This window comes from Lithobates pipiens, unplaced genomic scaffold, assembly GCF_037356315.1.
Source record: "Lithobates pipiens isolate NorthernLeopardFrog02 unplaced genomic scaffold, aLitPip1_a1.2 Scaffold_10, whole genome shotgun sequence".
In the NCBI taxonomy this organism is placed as follows: domain Eukaryota; kingdom Metazoa; phylum Chordata; class Amphibia; order Anura; family Ranidae; genus Lithobates; species Lithobates pipiens.
In genome coordinates, this window is record NW_027507686.1 from 24,662,617 (window position 1) to 24,679,192 (window position 16,576).

The window sequence follows — 16,576 nt, forward strand, 5'->3', positions numbered from 1 at the left end:
CGCTGACCTGCAGTTTATTAGTGTTGTACTGACAACTATCCTGCACCTGTAAACTGGGTGGGAACCGTTTGGTCAAAGTGTGGTATAATTTTTTTTTTTTTTTTTTTTTTCTTACCATTTTATTAAATGCAATACAAAGACAAAATAGGACATCCATTTTTTTTTTTTTTTCTTCTTGTAAGATTACCCTGCCCTGGTGACAGATCAGAAAAGTGGACTGATTTCAAATCCTGACTTGGTAAGCGTGGAAGTGCAACAAAGTGTAAGTTGTACCTTCATACTGGAAGAAGCCATGTGGGAGATTTTATTCTATAGCCTAACGGTTCACTCAGACAGAAGTGGTGATATGACTGATGCTTCTAGTGAATGTCCTCCTGAATCCTCCTGAGTAGGTGATCTATAGAAACTTTAAGCACAGTGCTGATTTAAAGCAGTGACATTTCTAGCATTTGATTCTATAACACTGCAGTTATATCTGCAGGGTGTTTCCAACAGGCTTTGAGTCTGCAGACTAAACATGACGGTGTTATTCAAGACTACACGAGATCACCGCTTTGAAAGAGGGACAGTGCGATCGGCTCAGCCACCTGTTGGAAAGAACTGTCCTGTGAATAACTGCTGTGGTGATACTTTGAATTTTCCTGACGACTTTGGACAATTGATCAGGGTTATGTCTATATTTTTCCTTCTTTTTGTACTTGTACAAAGAACAACATTGTATTTTTTTTGGAGTACCCTGCAAATGAAAAGGTTTTTATTTTAAGTCCAGAATAAAAGTTCAATGAAATACAAATATTTTGTGTGGTGTTTTTGTATTCCTATCCTCATCCCCCTCAATTCACAGCTCTCCTGTTGCACTGGGGAGCCTGGGACTGGCCACAAACCAGCTGCTGGAGGAACATCCGTTTGCACATCTCTGTGTCAAATAAGCTAGAAGTGATGAGGATTTTGTTACTTTGAGTTTCAGTGCTGTTTCCCTGGCCTAAACAGCCGATCTGTTTGGCTGCTTTGGAATGCGGATGATGGGTCTAATTGGTCCCCTAATCTCTCCATTAGCCACTTAAGGACCGCCTCATGTACATATACATTGGTACTTTGAAGAGGGATCTCTCGGTAACGGCAGCAGCTGCTGCCACAACTGAGATATCTCTTTACAGGAGGCGGTCCTGTGTACGATAACGGTGGTCTCCGTGGCGGGTTCGCCGCGAGATCACTGTTATCGGTGGCGGGAGATGTGCCGCCGCTCTCCTGCGAGGCGATCGGGTCCTTCACACTGCTGGGTATAGAGACAAGTGAGGCTAAGATGGCCCCCACTCGTCTCTATACCATAGGAGAGCGGAAGCGATGTCAAAACGTCACTTCTGCCCGTACCTCATTAAAGGTGCTTTTTTTCTTTTTTTTTTTTTTTTTTTTCTCTCTCCCATAAACTTATTTTGTGCATGATATGTTAGAACAGTGGTACAATCTTAGCAGTGGTTATGCATAACATGAGACGAAAATAAAACCAAAAAAGTTGTCCGCCAACAGATCAGACAATATAAACTAGGCAGTAACATGCATTGCTTCCTAAACATTAGAAGGTATAGATAAGGTGAAGTCTGAATTGGCGAGTTAAAACTGAAGGTAGGATGTAGCTGTCTAAACTGGGTCCATGCCCTATCCTTCACCAGGCAACTGTATTGGCACAGTCTCGACGTCAAGGATTCCCCCAGGTGCCCCATGTCCACCAGGATAGAATCCCTTGTCAGAGGAGGGGGCAAGAGTCCCTCCAGTGTGGAGGTCCGGTCCCCGCCCAACCGCCAGACTTGACACTGTTCACTCTTAGTTCTTACGGCAAGATAGTTTATCTCTCTCGGGTCCAGGGTCCCCAAATTTTCTCATTTTTTTTTTTTTTTTGGGGGCATTTTCGCCCCAGGTATGTCAGTTTATAAAGTGGTAAGGTCACGCCGATCAAGGGCCTCCACTGGTTTACCGTTGGGGGGGGACTGGGGTCCTTCCATTTAAGGAGAACAGCTTTCCTTGCATAGAAGGCTGTGTAAAATACGAAGAGCTTCTTAGCCTGTGGTGCCTGTATCGTGTCAACAATGCCTAGCAGCAGTGGCAGCGGGTTGCAGGGAACATAAAGTTGGCCTATGGAATTAATGTCTGAGACCACCTCCCTCCAGAAGGTCTGGAGATGTTCACAGGACCATATGACATGGAAGAAGGTGCCTGGAGCTGAGGTGCATTTGGGGCACAGGCCACTCCTGTCGAGGTAGATCTTTGTCAAACGGTCTGGGGAGTAGTAAGCTCGGTGAATGAACCTAAGCTGGGTGTATCTATCCCTGGAAGATATCATGAGGGGAAGGTACTGCTGTACACACTCCTCCCAGTCATCGTCGTCCAATGCCGGTATGTCCTGCTTCCTTTTGGAAAATAGTCGGGAGATAACAGGTAGCGAGATCTATTAGTGTAGCGTACAGAGCTTCCAGCGTTTTTATTTTCCTAAGGCCAACGTGGTCTCTATGGAATTTGCTTCAAGGGTAATAGGTTGGGAGAATTGCACTTGGTAAGCATGCCGGAGCTGAATGTGCCTAAAGAACATGTGATTAGGCAATTCATGTCTTTTTAGTTCATCGAATGTAAGTAACCCATTCGGGGAAGTGATAGCCACTAAGGTTTTGATACCACCCCAGGCCCACAGGGCCGGGTCCAGATTGGATCGAAAGTGGGGTAACCTCGGGTTCCCCCATAGCGGGGTACAAAGGGACCAACTGTTGGGCTTCCCCACCTTAACTGTGTCCCAAACCCGCAGCGTGACCCGCATTGAAGGAGTGACATTGGGATTGGATCTGGGGCCTCTGTGAATTAAATTGCGGAGTTCGGAGTAGGAACCCAGTAACGCCGCCTCCAACGTAGCCGCAGGGTTTGCTGGTTCCTCAGACGGCCACCACTGGACCGTCACCAGGACCGCAGCCCAATAATACCTAACAAAGCAAGGCATCGCCAGGCCTCCTAGAGAGATCGGGAGCTGGAGCATGCCCTGCTCTATTCTAGGGGTACCTCCGTTCCAGATAAAAGAAATAAGCAGACTATTTCATTTCCGAAAGAAAACCTGCAGGATGTGCACTGGGGTCTGTCTGAACAAATAGGTAAATTTGGGAAGAACAGACATTTTTTTATCAGGTTAACCCTGCCGACGGGCGAAAGAGGCAAACCTTCCAGAACGAGCACTTCCACGTCAGGGAGGACATAATCGGTTCCAGGTTGAGGGGGATAAACCGGGCCAAGTCCTTGTGAATAACAACTCCCAAATACTTGAACTGGGAGACTATTTGGAGTGGGGTGTCTGTTGGCAACCCGGTGTCAGAGGAGTGCAGGGCAAACAGGACAGACTTCCCCCAGTTCACCCGAACACCTAAGTACCTGCCAAAGCTGTCGATAAGGGAGAGGGCCTCCTGCAGGGAAGTGGATGTATCTCTAAGGTAGAGGAGGGTGTCGTCCGGCATATAGAGAAATTTTCTCCTCCACAGGGCCTAAGGAGATGCCACAGACCACTGTTGAAGAACGTATCGGTATCGCCATTGGCTCTATGACCAGCATGAAAAGCGCTGTAGAGAGCGGGCATCCTTGCCGAGGAGAAAAGGGGGGGGGGGGCAAATAGTCGACCCGGTGTGCACTCTGGCCCTTGGACAGTCATAGAGGGCCCTGACCCAGGAGATAAATCTGGGGGCGAAACGGAGCAGGCCCTCCCACAGATATTCCCATTCTACTGAATCAAATGCTTTTTCAGCATCCAGGGAAGCCACTGCATCCGAAGGGACCAGGTGGTTGGCGGATCCCAGAACCGTGTATAACCTCGGAGGTTTATATCCATACCCTTACCTGGCATAAAGCCAGTCTGATCCTCATGGACCAGTGTAAGGATTACCTCGTTTAATCTCCACGCCAAGATCTTAGTGAGGACCTTGGCATCAGCATTAAGCAAGGAGGTGGGCCGATAGGAGGAACACAGCTCGGGGTCCTTACCTGGTTTGGCTATAACCACTATAATTGCCTCGGCCATAGATGCTGGCAGGGTCCCCTCCCCCAGAGCTCTGACTATCATATGGTGGAGTTTGGGCGTCAACTGGTCCCCATATTGCCTATAAAATTCTGGGAGGATCCCATCTATACCTGGAAGCTCACCCAGAGCCCGCTGAACCTCCTCCACAGTTATGAGGCCATCAAGGCGTTCACGAGCCATGGCAGAAAGAGTGGGGAATTTGATCTGGTTTAAAAATAAATGGAGTTCTTCACTAGAGTAGTCTACCCGGGAGCAATAAAGATCACTGTAGTAGGAAGCGAAGCAAGCATTTATGAGCGAGGGGTCCACCAGCACCGTTCTGTCCAAGTCCAGAATACGGTCAATGGAAGTAGTAGGCTGCTGCTCTCTAGCCAACCAGGCCAGAAGTCGGCCGGTCCTAGCCCCCTGCTCAAAAATGCGGTGCGTCAGCGCCGATTGTTGCTTTTTAGCCCTGGACACCCTAAGGAGCATTACCTTCCTGTACACCGCCTGCATGTCAAGATAGGTGACAGGGTTTTGGGTAGAAGCATAACAGGATTCCAGTTTTTGAGCCGAGGCCTCTGCTTCCGCAAGGGTGATTGCAGAGTCGTGCCGGACCCTGGATATAGAGGATTGATACGAGCCCCTAATGTAGGCCTTGAATGCATCCCATACGCTATGCGCTGCAGCAGTACCCGTGTTCGTTAGCCAAAAAAACGGTCTGTATATGTGTAGAGATCTCAGCCTCAACTAAGGGGTCAGAGATCCAGTACCGAGACAATCGCCATAACTTCTGAGGAAGGAGTTTGCATCTGAAAAGTACACAGCATAGGGGCATGATCTGAGATTCCCCTTGGTAGCATGTCCACCACCCGCACACATGAGAGCATCCCTCTGCTAACAAAAATCAGGCCAATGATTGACATGGCCCTATATGAGGTAGAATGACACGTGTGTTATCAGGGTGTTTCCACCGCTAGACATCAGTCAGGTCATAGAGCAGGGATATGCAATTAGCGGACCTCCAGCTGTTTCAGAACTACAAGTCCCATGAGGCATAGCAAGACTGACAGCCACAAGCATAACACGCAGAGGCGTGCTGGGACTCGTAGTTTTGCAACAGTTGGAGGTGCACTAATTGCATATCCCTGCCATAGAGGGAGGCCCACCTCGACAAAGGAGAGTCCACCCCAACCCCCTGCGATAGCCTGTCCAATGTAGGGTTCGGAACCATATTGAAGTCGCCCGCTATAATTATGTTATCGGTGGGATAGCTAGCCAGGAGGGGGATCAAGTATTTTAAAAGGGCCGTAGTAGCCGGCGGTGGGATATAGAGGCCCAAAATTACCATTTCGACAGTGTCTATAACTGTATGTAGTATCACATACCTGCCCCCCGGGTCCACCTTCACATCCAATAATTCATATGTCAGGGATTTATGGATCAGCACACTGTCACCCCACGCATAGCTAGAGTATGTAGTGCGATAACAGCGGCCGATCCAGGGTTTCTTTAGGTTCAGCACTTGGCCCCCCACCAGATGTGTCTCCTGTAGGATGCACACGTGTGGGTTGTGTTATTTAAGGTATGTCAAAACCAAGGAACGTTTCAGTTTATCATTTAACGCCCGGACGTTCCAGGAAAGCAGTCTCATTTGTGCCATAGCGAGATCTGCTGTATGGGAACGCCAGGGGGGCACATTTTACTTGGATCCAGGGAAAGACAAGCAGCACACATTACACACCTAGGCACTTGTATGGTCCCATGAACCCCTAGTAGTAGCCAGTGCCATCAGTGGGCAGCCCGCCAGAGAAAAGTACCACAGTAAAAGCGTTCCGACATGTACACAACATTATAACAAACCAACCCATAGAACCCACCCCGCACAGCCGTTGAGGAACTTGGAGTGCCCACTCCCTAAACCAGAACCTAGCTCAACTGGAGCAAATCAGGTAAATCTCCTGCGGGGGTGCAGAGAAAAACAAAAGGCTGTCCGGGGTGGTGCTGTAGGCAAAGTTCTTGCAGTCTCTACGGGCCACGAGCCACCAACCCCAACTTGGAAAATGTAAATTAGAAAACCAGCAAATAGTACAATATTAGTCAAGATCACTTAGCATAAGCCAAGGACACATACTTGGAAGATGGTGCAGTAAAGCATGAACAGTTCCCAGCCTGTGTCACTCCATGTCCAGCCAGGTAACAGTGCCACAGAGTGGCCAAATTCCCACACCCCCCCCCCACATATCACCCCCCCACTGCCCTCCGAGCCAAATGTGGTATGGCGTGCAAGAGCGGGCAGTGCGATCAGTCCCGGCCATCTGCTCCAGACAATACCGTGCAAAGGAACAAAACTCTAGCACCCTGACAGGGACATGACTGTACAGTACACAACAGCAAAACAGGCGGGAGGCAGAATTCAGGAGTAGTCTTACATGTTTAGCTGCCATAGAGTGCCCTCAGCCACACGAGGGGGGGGGGGAAGAGACAATAAGGAGCGATATCAAAGTCAAAGGCTGAGCAGAACAATATAGTTACTGGGGTCTAGGTAATGTGTCCAGCCACTGGGAGGCCTCCTCCAGTGAAGTATAGTAGCGAGTAGATTCTCCATCCACCACCCGGAGGCAGACAGGGAACAGCATACTGTACTTGATGTTTTTGGTCCGCAGCTGGGCTCTAACTTGATCGAAGGTCCTTCTCTGCCTCTGAGTTTCCACTGAGTAGTCCGGGAACAGTATGAGATGCACATTGGCAAACCGGAGTTCGGGGACCTTTCTTGCCTTACAAAGCACCAGGTCCTGGTCCTGGAAATTTAACAGGCGGAGGATAAAGGTGCGAGGGGGCACACTGGGTGGGCCCAGCATGGAGGGCATCCTGTGAGCTCTCTCCACCGCATAATGAGGAGAGAATGCCGCGTCAGGCAGGAGAGTACAGAGGAGATGCTCCGTGAAGGTCACCGGGTCTTGTCCCTCCGCTCCCTCAGGCAGGCCCACAACACAGAGGTTGTTCCTCCTGCTCCTGTTCTCACTGTCCTCCGCCTGGGATTCCAGCGCCCTCACCCATACCTGCAGCGTGTGGAGGGAGGCACAGTGTTCCCTAATGGAGTGCTCCGTGTCGCCCACTCGCCGTTCGGCCTCCTGATCCTCTCCCGGAATTTATCCATGTCGCGGCGCATTAGCCCAAAGTCCATTTGCAGGAGGTCAATCTTGGCCGTGAGGGCTGTTTTGCAGCCTGAGATAGCCTGCATCAGGGCTTGTAATTCGGTCCTCCTCTACCGTGGCCGGGTCCGGTGCCGGAGTTTGAGTCGCCATTTGCGCGCCAACGGAAGGAGGCCGCCGCTGCTTCAGGTGCTGCGGAGAGGGTGTAGGAATGGAGGAATTCTTCCTTCTGAAGCTGGCCTTGCCTCCTCGCATGCCCGGAGGTCTCAGAAGGGCTGCAGGGGAAGATATTCAGCAGATCGCCGGTATTAAGAGGGTAAATTAGCCAGGCAAGAGCGGAGCTCCCGCAGTGCACGTCTGCTCAGGCCGCCAGCTTGACCACGCCCCAAGGTAAAAGTTTGACGCTATTGCACGAGCGGGCGCAATTTTGAAGCATGGCATGTTGGGTATCAATTTACTCGGCTTAAGAATTATCTTTCACAATATAAAAAAAAATTGGGCTAATTTTACTGTTGTCTTATTTTTATTTTTTCAAAAAAGTGATTTTTTTCCAAAAAAGTGCGCTTGTAAGACCGCTGCGCAAATACGGTGTGAAAAAAAGTATTACCATGACCACCATTTTATTCCCTAGGATGTTAGAAAAAAAATATATAATGTTTGGAGTAATTTTCTAGCAAAAAAAAAAAAATGTTTTAAACATGTAAACACCAAATCTGAAAAAGAGGCCTGGTCCTTAACCACTTCAATACAGGGCACTTTCACCCCCTTCCTTCCCAGCCCAATTTTCAGCTTTCATCGCTCTAGCGCTTTCAGTGACAATTGCGCGGTCATGCTACACTGTACCCAAATGAATTTTTTATCATTTTGTTCGCACAAATAGAGCTTTATTTTGGTGGTATTTATTCACGACTCCGTTTTTTATTTTTTGCGATATAAGCGCAAAACAAGCGTCCGGTGACGTTGATGTCCGTGACATCACCGGATCTCCGACAGAACTCCCTGAAGACCTGGAAGCTGGTGGAGAGGTGAGTACCAGTCAAAATAATTTTGAATTTTGAAAAAAATTAACGATTAATCGAGGTATTAGTCTTTAATTTCCACAGCCCTAGAATAAATTAAAAGAAAATAGAAATGAATAGAATAGAAACTAATAGACTAGAGTGAAAAGAATATAGTAAAAAAATAAATAAAAAAAAAAAGAATAGAAATTAATAGAATAGAGTAAAACAGAATCTAAAGTAAAGGAATACAGTAAAATAGAATAGAGAATTAAAGAATAGGATAAATAGAAGTTAAATGAATAGAATAGAACAAAATAGAAAAGGATAGAATGGAAAATGGAATATAAAATAGAATATAACGTAATTCTGAAATTCAAATATATTAGAAAATAAGAGAATGAATAGAATAGAAAAAAATAGAATAAAATAGAATATAACCGTCTTTCGAATTGAATAAATTTTAAAACTAAATGAAATAACAAATCAAAGCAATTTTTTTTCATACTGCTCATATCTAGTAAGACTTTTGTGACTTTCAGCCCCTCTGTGTTGGAGGTCTGTGGACGTGTCGGGACCCGTCGGGTTCTGGAGAGACTGGTGAACACCCATTTATATTGGGGTCCATCGATCTGCCAGCACTTCTTTATTGGGGTGAGAAGTGAGCGCACACACGGAGCGGGCGGCCCCCTCGTGTACTGATCACACATGGACGTGCAATGATTGGGTGATGATGTGACGTGGCTCACTTATGCTATATGGAAGCATGCCTTCCATCTTTTGCAGCTCCAACCTAATGAGGGGACAACAATCAAGCGGTGATAAAACAATTGTACTTTAAGTGGAGTTCTCCTTTAAATCTGAACTTCAGCGCCATATAATGGGGGCGGGCTCAGCCTGCACCTTACGTTAGGCTGGCGTGGGGACGATACGTCGGATGACGCGATAGCCTTGCGCCGGAAGTGAGGGGGATCTGTGCAAGAGAGATGTCGCTGGTATTTGTACCGGAGCGCCTGCGGGCCCGGGCACAGGTCACGGAGGACAATGTACAGAGGGTGAGCAGCCCGGGGAGAGAGGAGGACGGGACTCCCAGCGTGGTGGAGGCCTGGCTTGGCTTGTGGAGTATAAAATGACCCCCGTTACGGTGGTGGGTGACATGTTTGCGACCTCACGGCTCTCCATATTCCCCCCCCCCCCGGGAGTGAATGGAGGGGGTCTTCAGATGATGGCTGCAAGCCAATCAGCAGACACCATTACTGCCAGGAAGTACAGCCTATCCCAGCAGTGAGGGGGTCACATGACCCCCACCCCTTCCCCAATACCAGGAAGAACAGCCTATCCCAGGAGGGGGGTCACGTGACCCCACCCCTTCCCCCCAATACCAGGAAGTACAGCCTATCCCAGTAGGGAAAGGGGGGGTCACATGACCCCCTAAGCTCTAAGGAGCAGGACCCTCTGATTCCTCTTGTATTGTCTCCCTTTATGTTGTAAAGTGCTACACAAACTGTCGGTGCCATATAGCTCCTGTGTAATATTACCTAGGAGTGCAACCTAGCCCTCAAATGGGGGGGGAAGGGAGAACATCCTGGGGGTGAGGGGAGCCGGTGTTGTCACATATATATAGTCCAGCCATTGAAAAGTGTCAGCAGAAGGCGATTCGGAAAATCTCTGAGTCGAGGTGGTAGCCCCACTATCCAAGTGGACACGGGGCTGCACATATTAGAGGGCCCCTCGTGGGCTCGGCCTCGCTGCACTCGGCTCTTTTTATTCTAACTCTATGTCCACTTGGATGGTGGGGATAGAACCTGGACTCACGCCGCAGGCGCTGATCATCTTCGGTTATTTTCGGAATCTGCTGGTCCTGTGTACTGTTCATGCGCAGTCCACAGTGGACACTATCCGACGGGGGACAGTATGCGACAGGACACCGGCAATGGCTCTTCAGTGTTACTGGTACAAGAAAAAAGGAGGCCCGTCATTACTAAGCACTTGAAAATACTAAATTCCTGGCTGCCCCTGAGTCCGGTATTTCCAGAAGTATATCATTTGCTGAATCCTTGCCCTGTGTATGGTGTACTGTCAACATCTGTCCCATAAGTCATCACTGCTGGTCCTAGTACGCCCCGGGGGGGGGGGGGGGGGGGTTGATCGTCAGGAATAAATGACTGTAGATGTCATTACCCCCCCTCCCCTGACATCAGTATAACCCTCCAGTCCCAGGATATGTCATAGAAAAGTGAGAAAGAGGCAAAAAAAAAGGCAGAAAGACAGTAGTTCATCGAGTCTGCCCATTTTTTTTTCTTTAACTTTTATTGTCTGAGTCAGGGGGTGACAAATTTGCTTTGAATTTAGGAGCCAGTTAAAAAAGTTAGGAGCCAGTTTTTTTTTCAGCTCCCGGGGTAAGGCCACTCATTTTCACCCCCTATCCCTAACTCACAATGGAGCACCCAGTCAATAACTCAATTGAAACGCTTTTACATCAGGGGTATGGGCTGACCAGAAAGAGTAATGCTGGCAACAGATGGAACTGGCTGGCACTGGCAGGTGGCACTGGTTGCCACTGGAAGGCACGTGGAACTGCCAGATGGCACCGACAGGTGACACTAGTTGGCATTGGCAGGTGACACTGGTTTGGAACTGGCAGGTGACACTGGTTGGCGATGGCACTAGTTGTCACTGGCAGATGGCACTGATTGGCGGTGGCACTGGTTGGTGTTGGCAGGTGGCACTGATTGGCGGTGGCATTGGTAGGTGGTGGCAGGTGGCACTGATTGGCGGTGGCAGGTGGCACTGGGTGGTGGCAGGTGGCACTGGGTGGTGGTTGCAGGTGGTATTGATTGGCGGTGGCACTAGTTGGCACTAGCAGGTGGCACTGATTTGTGGTGGCAGGTGGCACTGATTGGCGGTGGCAGATGGCACTGGTTGCCGCTGACAGGTGGCACTGATTGGCGGTGGCACTGGCAGGTGCCACTGGTTGGCGGTGGCAGGTGGCACTGATTAGCGGTGGCACTGGTTGGTGGCAGGTGGCACTGATTGGCGGTGGCACTGGTTGGCGCTGGCAGGTGGCACTGGTTGGTTGCAGGTGGTATTGATTGGAGGTGGCACTGGTTGGCACTGATTGGTGGCAGGTGGCACTGATTGGCACTGGCAGGTTTCACACGGAGCACTCTGTTACTGAAATGTAACAGAGGAGCTGGCGGGACCCTGCCGGGTGTGAAACTGACAAGTAACAGAGAGGTGGATATGTCAGATTTCAGCCTGATGCTGGGGTGGGCGGGACTCGGCCGGGGTGGGCGGGACTCAGAAGCTATCAAACACCAGCCAACGATTGGGCTGCTTAAGAAAAGGGGCGGGCCGCTACGTGTATGTACAGATCCCATTGGCTGGTGTTTGATAGCTTGCTGGGTCCCGCCCACCCCGGCCGGGTCCCGCCCACCCCATCAGGCTGACAGATCCTCCTCCTCTCTCCATTGCGTGTCAGTTTCACACACAGCGCGGTGCTGCAGAGTGTGAAGGAGGGAGGAGGACGGCAGTCAGTGTTAATGCTGCTGCATGTCTGGGGCATCGATAGTGAGTGGGCTGGTGGCAGCTTAGGCGCCAGGTCGCGATTTCTGGTCGCATTGGCGACCTGGCGCCTGGGGTTTGTCGAGCCCTGGTCTGAGTATAGCTCTGTGTTTGTCCCACTACCTCTGCTGGTGGTTTATTCCATGCATCAACTACAGGTAGAAACACGGAAAAGACACACCTGAAGCCTCGTCCTCCCGCTCGGTGCAGCACACAGGCCGAGCTCTGACCTGACGTTCTGTCAGATTACCGCTACCCACCAGATCGTGGCAGTGACGTTCGGACCAAAAAATACTTACTGCGCGTGTGCTATGCATTCCAATATGCGTTCCACAGCGCGATGCGTTCCAAACACTTTGATATGTAGTGTAGCAGTAATCTGATAGAACGCCCATGCACCCGGCTACGTCTTGAATTTCAGAATAATTTTAGCAATAAAGTGAGCTTATAGAAATATAGTATAATCATTGACACCTGTGATGCTGTTTGGATCTTTAATTTTGAAAACCTAAAGATTTAGCGCTGAGCAGTGCAGGGTGTACCAACATGGCCGCCTCCGCCACCCTCCTACTGCTGGCGTCCAGCTTCTTTCAGAACATCAAAATAGCATCATAGATGTCAATATTTTATATAATATAATCTCAGAGACCCTAGAGAATAAAATGGTGGTCGCTGCAATATTTTGTCATGCTGTAGTTGCGCAGTAGTCTTTCAAAAGCAATTTTTTGGGGAAAAAATGCACTTCAATGAAAAGAAAAACTAAACAGTAAAGTTAGCCCAATTTTTTTTTTTTTTTTTTTGTATAATTTGAAAGATGTTATGCCAAGAATCATGATCTTTATTCTAAGCAAAAAAATCTCATTCTCATTTTATCCAGAATCGTACAGCTCTAATGCACAGGAAAGCCCCACACACACTATCAGATTTTCTGCAGATTTTTTTTGTCTTCAGGTTTACCAAAACCATGTAGTGGAAGGGCCTGCCTGATTGCATACAAATTGAAACTCCTAAGGTTTGACCTCATATTATATGGTTTTGGTAAATCTGAAGGAAAAAATCTGCAGAAAATCTGATAGTGTGTATGGGGCTTAAGTCTTTTTTTGGTCAGAACGTCGCTTCCATTACACGATCTGATGTGTATCGGTAATCTGATAGAACACCGGCATCGCTGTCTGTGCCAACCACCTCGATCCTGACTCTTTGTGGCTGTCTGTGACCCCATTGGGAAGATTTCCCCCACTTCCTGTCCCTGCGAGTCCTGTAAGGAATGTGGAGAGAGTAGGTTGTCACCGGGACTGGAAGACAGACAGCTAGGGCTCTGCAACTGATTATTTTCATAATTGATTAGTTGGCTGATTTATTGCTTTGCATAATTGGATAATAACCTTAAAGTGTGGTGTATAGTTTTAGTTACCATAATATGTAAAGTTAAAAAAAGGTTTTTTTTTTTTATGACAAACATGTCATACTTGCCTGCTCTGTGTAATGGTTTTGCACAGAGCAGCCCCAATCCTCCTCTTCTGGGGTCCTCCACCAACGCTTCTGGCTCCTCCTACCTTCAGAGTGCCCCAATAGCAAGCTGTATAGTATATACTTTTAGAACCACTCACTTCCTGCCCAGGACTACATGTCCCATGAGGCATTGCTCCTCACAAGCTCTGAGGCAATTACTGACATGTATGGACGATGGTGTACTGAGCTGTATGTGTGCTGAACTGTATTTCCTGATATGTAAACAAATATTGCATTCTGTAGGCAGTGCAACTAATCGGCTGACCCATTAAACGATTATGAAAATAGTTGATGACTATTTTTATAATCGATTAGTTGTTTCAGCCCTACAGCCAGCAATGACCTTGTCAAACGTTTAACCTTCACCACCCCACTAATTGTGTCATTTGTTTTTTTTCCTTTCCAGCTGCTGGAAGAGAACGATCAACTCATCCACTGTATTGTGGAATATCAGAACAAGGGGAGAGCCACCGAGTGTTCCCAGTGAGTAACCCCAGACCCATCCCTCCCCCAAGCAATCTGCGCTGCTTCCATTTAGTGTCTGCCCGCATGTCAGTTACTCTGCACTCATGTCTGTCAGTCTGGTATATAGATCTGTGAATATAATCAGGTTAACCCGCATCTAAATCGGGGCTTGACAAATTTGCTTTAAATCTAGGAGCCAGCTAAAAATGTTAGGTACCAGTTTGTGCGCGTGCATGGTGATCTGTAACACGTGTATCGCAATCAATGCTTTCATGCGTAGGTGCCTCAACATGTGTTTCTATGTGTGTGTATGGGGGGGGGGGGGGCGTGCGTGCAACTTTTTTTTTTTATGTGCTTGGGTCTGTCAGTCACCAGCGCTCTGCTCTGCCAATCTCCCCCTCCCCCTTGGGCTCACCAGAGCGCTGGGCTGCGAAGGAGGTTGGAGCGGCTGGTTGAAAGGCTGAGCCAGGTGCCAGCCCAGACATGTGGGTGGATCCTGACCCCAGTGTCGTGATCTTGCCCAAACCTGAACCGTCTCTGTTCGCGATCACGAACTGCACACCTGTGATCCGCAGGAGAAATGCAGCCAAATGAGCTTTCCCCATACTCCTCCTTTTTACAATAAAAAAAAATCTACTTACCTTTTTTTATTTATTTTTTTCACCACATAGGGGACACGTGGTGGTCCTTTTTTTATTGAATTTTTTTTTCCTTTTTTTTGTGACTGCTCTCTTTTAATGCATCCAGGGTCTAAATGCTATGCACTGCTGGCCGGGGAAACTGTCAACAGGGAGCCGGAAGTGACATCACACACATCGCTCCTGGGTCAGGCGCAATTTACCCGTGTGTGTAAGCCTTCCGAGTGCTTCCACCGGACAAGTGAGCAGTGAAAGTTAGCAGGGCTTACTTGTCAGGTGGGAAAAAAAAAAAAAAAAAAAAAAAAAAAAAAAAAAACTGTATGTCCCAGGCATTGGGTGATACAAATTGTGCATCCCTGCAACAGTGAATGGGCTGAAAAAAAAGCCCAGGACACAATTTCTAGCACCTGGGATTTGTCAAAGCCATAGGGCAGGGATCTCAAACTGGTGGCCCTCCAGCTGTTGCGGAACTCCAAGTCCCATCATGCCTCTGCCTTTGGGAGTCATGCTTGCAATGCCTCATGGGACTTGTAGTTTTGCAACAGCTGGAGGGCCACCAGTTTGAGACCCCTGCTATAGGGGGTTACTTACGAAAGGCAAATCCACTTTGCACTACAAGTGCAAAGTGCACTTGGAAGTGCAGTCGCTGTCAATCTGAGGGGAAGCTCTTCTGATTTTATCATCCAACCATGTGCAAGCTAAAATGTTGGTTTTTATTTTCCTACATGTCCCCCTCGGATCTACAGTGACTGCACTTCCAAATGCACTTTGCACTTGTAGTGCAAAGTGATTTGCCTTTTGTATATAACCCCCATAGTGTTTTTTGGTTCAGGTGGAGCAGTGAGGGGTTAATCTGTCAGTTTTTATTGCTGTCTGCGTCTTTGCTACTTTAGTATTGATGGCTTTATTTATATATTTATTTATTTTTTTCCTGTAGGTACCAGCAAGTTCTGCACAGGAATCTCATCTACTTGGCAACCATAGCTGATGCAAGTCCACCGCCCCCACCCTCACCCAAACCAGCATCGTAAACCATGTGTGCCAGTTCCCCTCTCTGACCATCAAACCTACCTGTGTGTATTTCTACATCCAGACTGCATATGCTGTAACGTTACCTGTATACTCTCCGTCTTTTGTCTGAGCTCCTTGGTAGGTGACTTCTGGCTGTGAAATGCCAAAACCCCAGAATGTGACCCCCCCAACAACAGTGCTGGCTGGGAAGAACATTTGTCTGGCGAAGTTCCAGTTTTGTCCACAAGATGGAGCCGATTAAGCAGCTCCGGCCACTAGTGAGTCTAGCTAGCATTGGAAGGATTTACATTTTTTTGATTGTAAATATTTTGTTTACTTGAGGCTGTACATCTTGTTTGAATTTTAGGTATTTTTATTTAATAAAAAAATAAAACCTATGAATTGTCTTTCTGAATAGATGGCACCAATCTGGAAGATTTTACCCTGTTGGGACCAGACCATCTTTTTTTTTTTTTTGCTATTTAGCACTGTGCTACTTAACTAGCAATTGCGCGGTCATGCAACACTGTACCGTAACAAAATATATTTTTTTCACACATATAGAGCTTTCTTTTGGTGGTATTTGATCACCGTTTTTTAAATATATATATATTTAAATGAAAAAAGACCAAATACTTTGAAACTTTTTTTTTTTTTTTTTATTCCTTTCTACTATAAAGCATACATATGCAATATATATAAAAAAAAATCTTCATAAATTTAGGCTAGAATGTATTCTGCCATGGTTTTGGGGAAAAAAAAAAGTGTATATTGATCTTTGTGTGAAAATTACAGCGTCTGCAAACTATGGGAAACATACTAGAATTTTTTTTATTTTTTATTTTTGATACTAGTAATGGCGGTGATCAGTGACTTGTAGTCTGGTGTGAAATCTGACACTGACATCACCAGTGATACTATACACAGACACTGGCTGGGAAAGGGGTTAACATCTCAGGGTAATCAAGGGGTTAATTGTGCTTTCTTGCTTTCTTTTATTTTTTTACAAAAAAAATCTGTTCCTCTGCCTGAAGAGAAGAAATAAAGATTGTTCCCTCTTTACAGAACCCTGTGTTTTTCAACTCGGGGCTCTGAGCGGTGATTGAACACAGCTGATTAGCAGGTCCCAATCATAAATCTTTGTCTGGGACCTGCTGACAAATTCCCACTGTGCCTGTAGGAGCCACCCGGGTGGTCCTAAAGAGCTTT

At 47.5% G+C, this 16,576-nt stretch overlaps 1 protein-coding gene across 1 annotated transcript; it reads left to right on the top strand.

Annotated features, from left to right (window-relative positions):
- Positions 1-9,079: 9,079 nt before the first annotated feature.
- Positions 9,080-15,765, top strand: SS18L2 (SS18 like 2). Its single transcript, XM_077452811.1, has 3 exons — positions 9,080-9,232; positions 13,660-13,736; positions 15,294-15,765. Exons 1-3 carry the CDS (start codon positions 9,164-9,166, stop codon positions 15,385-15,387), a joined length of 240 nt encoding a protein of 79 aa, XP_077308937.1. The 5' UTR covers positions 9,080-9,163; the 3' UTR covers positions 15,388-15,765.
- The last annotated feature ends 811 nt before the right edge of the window (positions 15,766-16,576 follow it).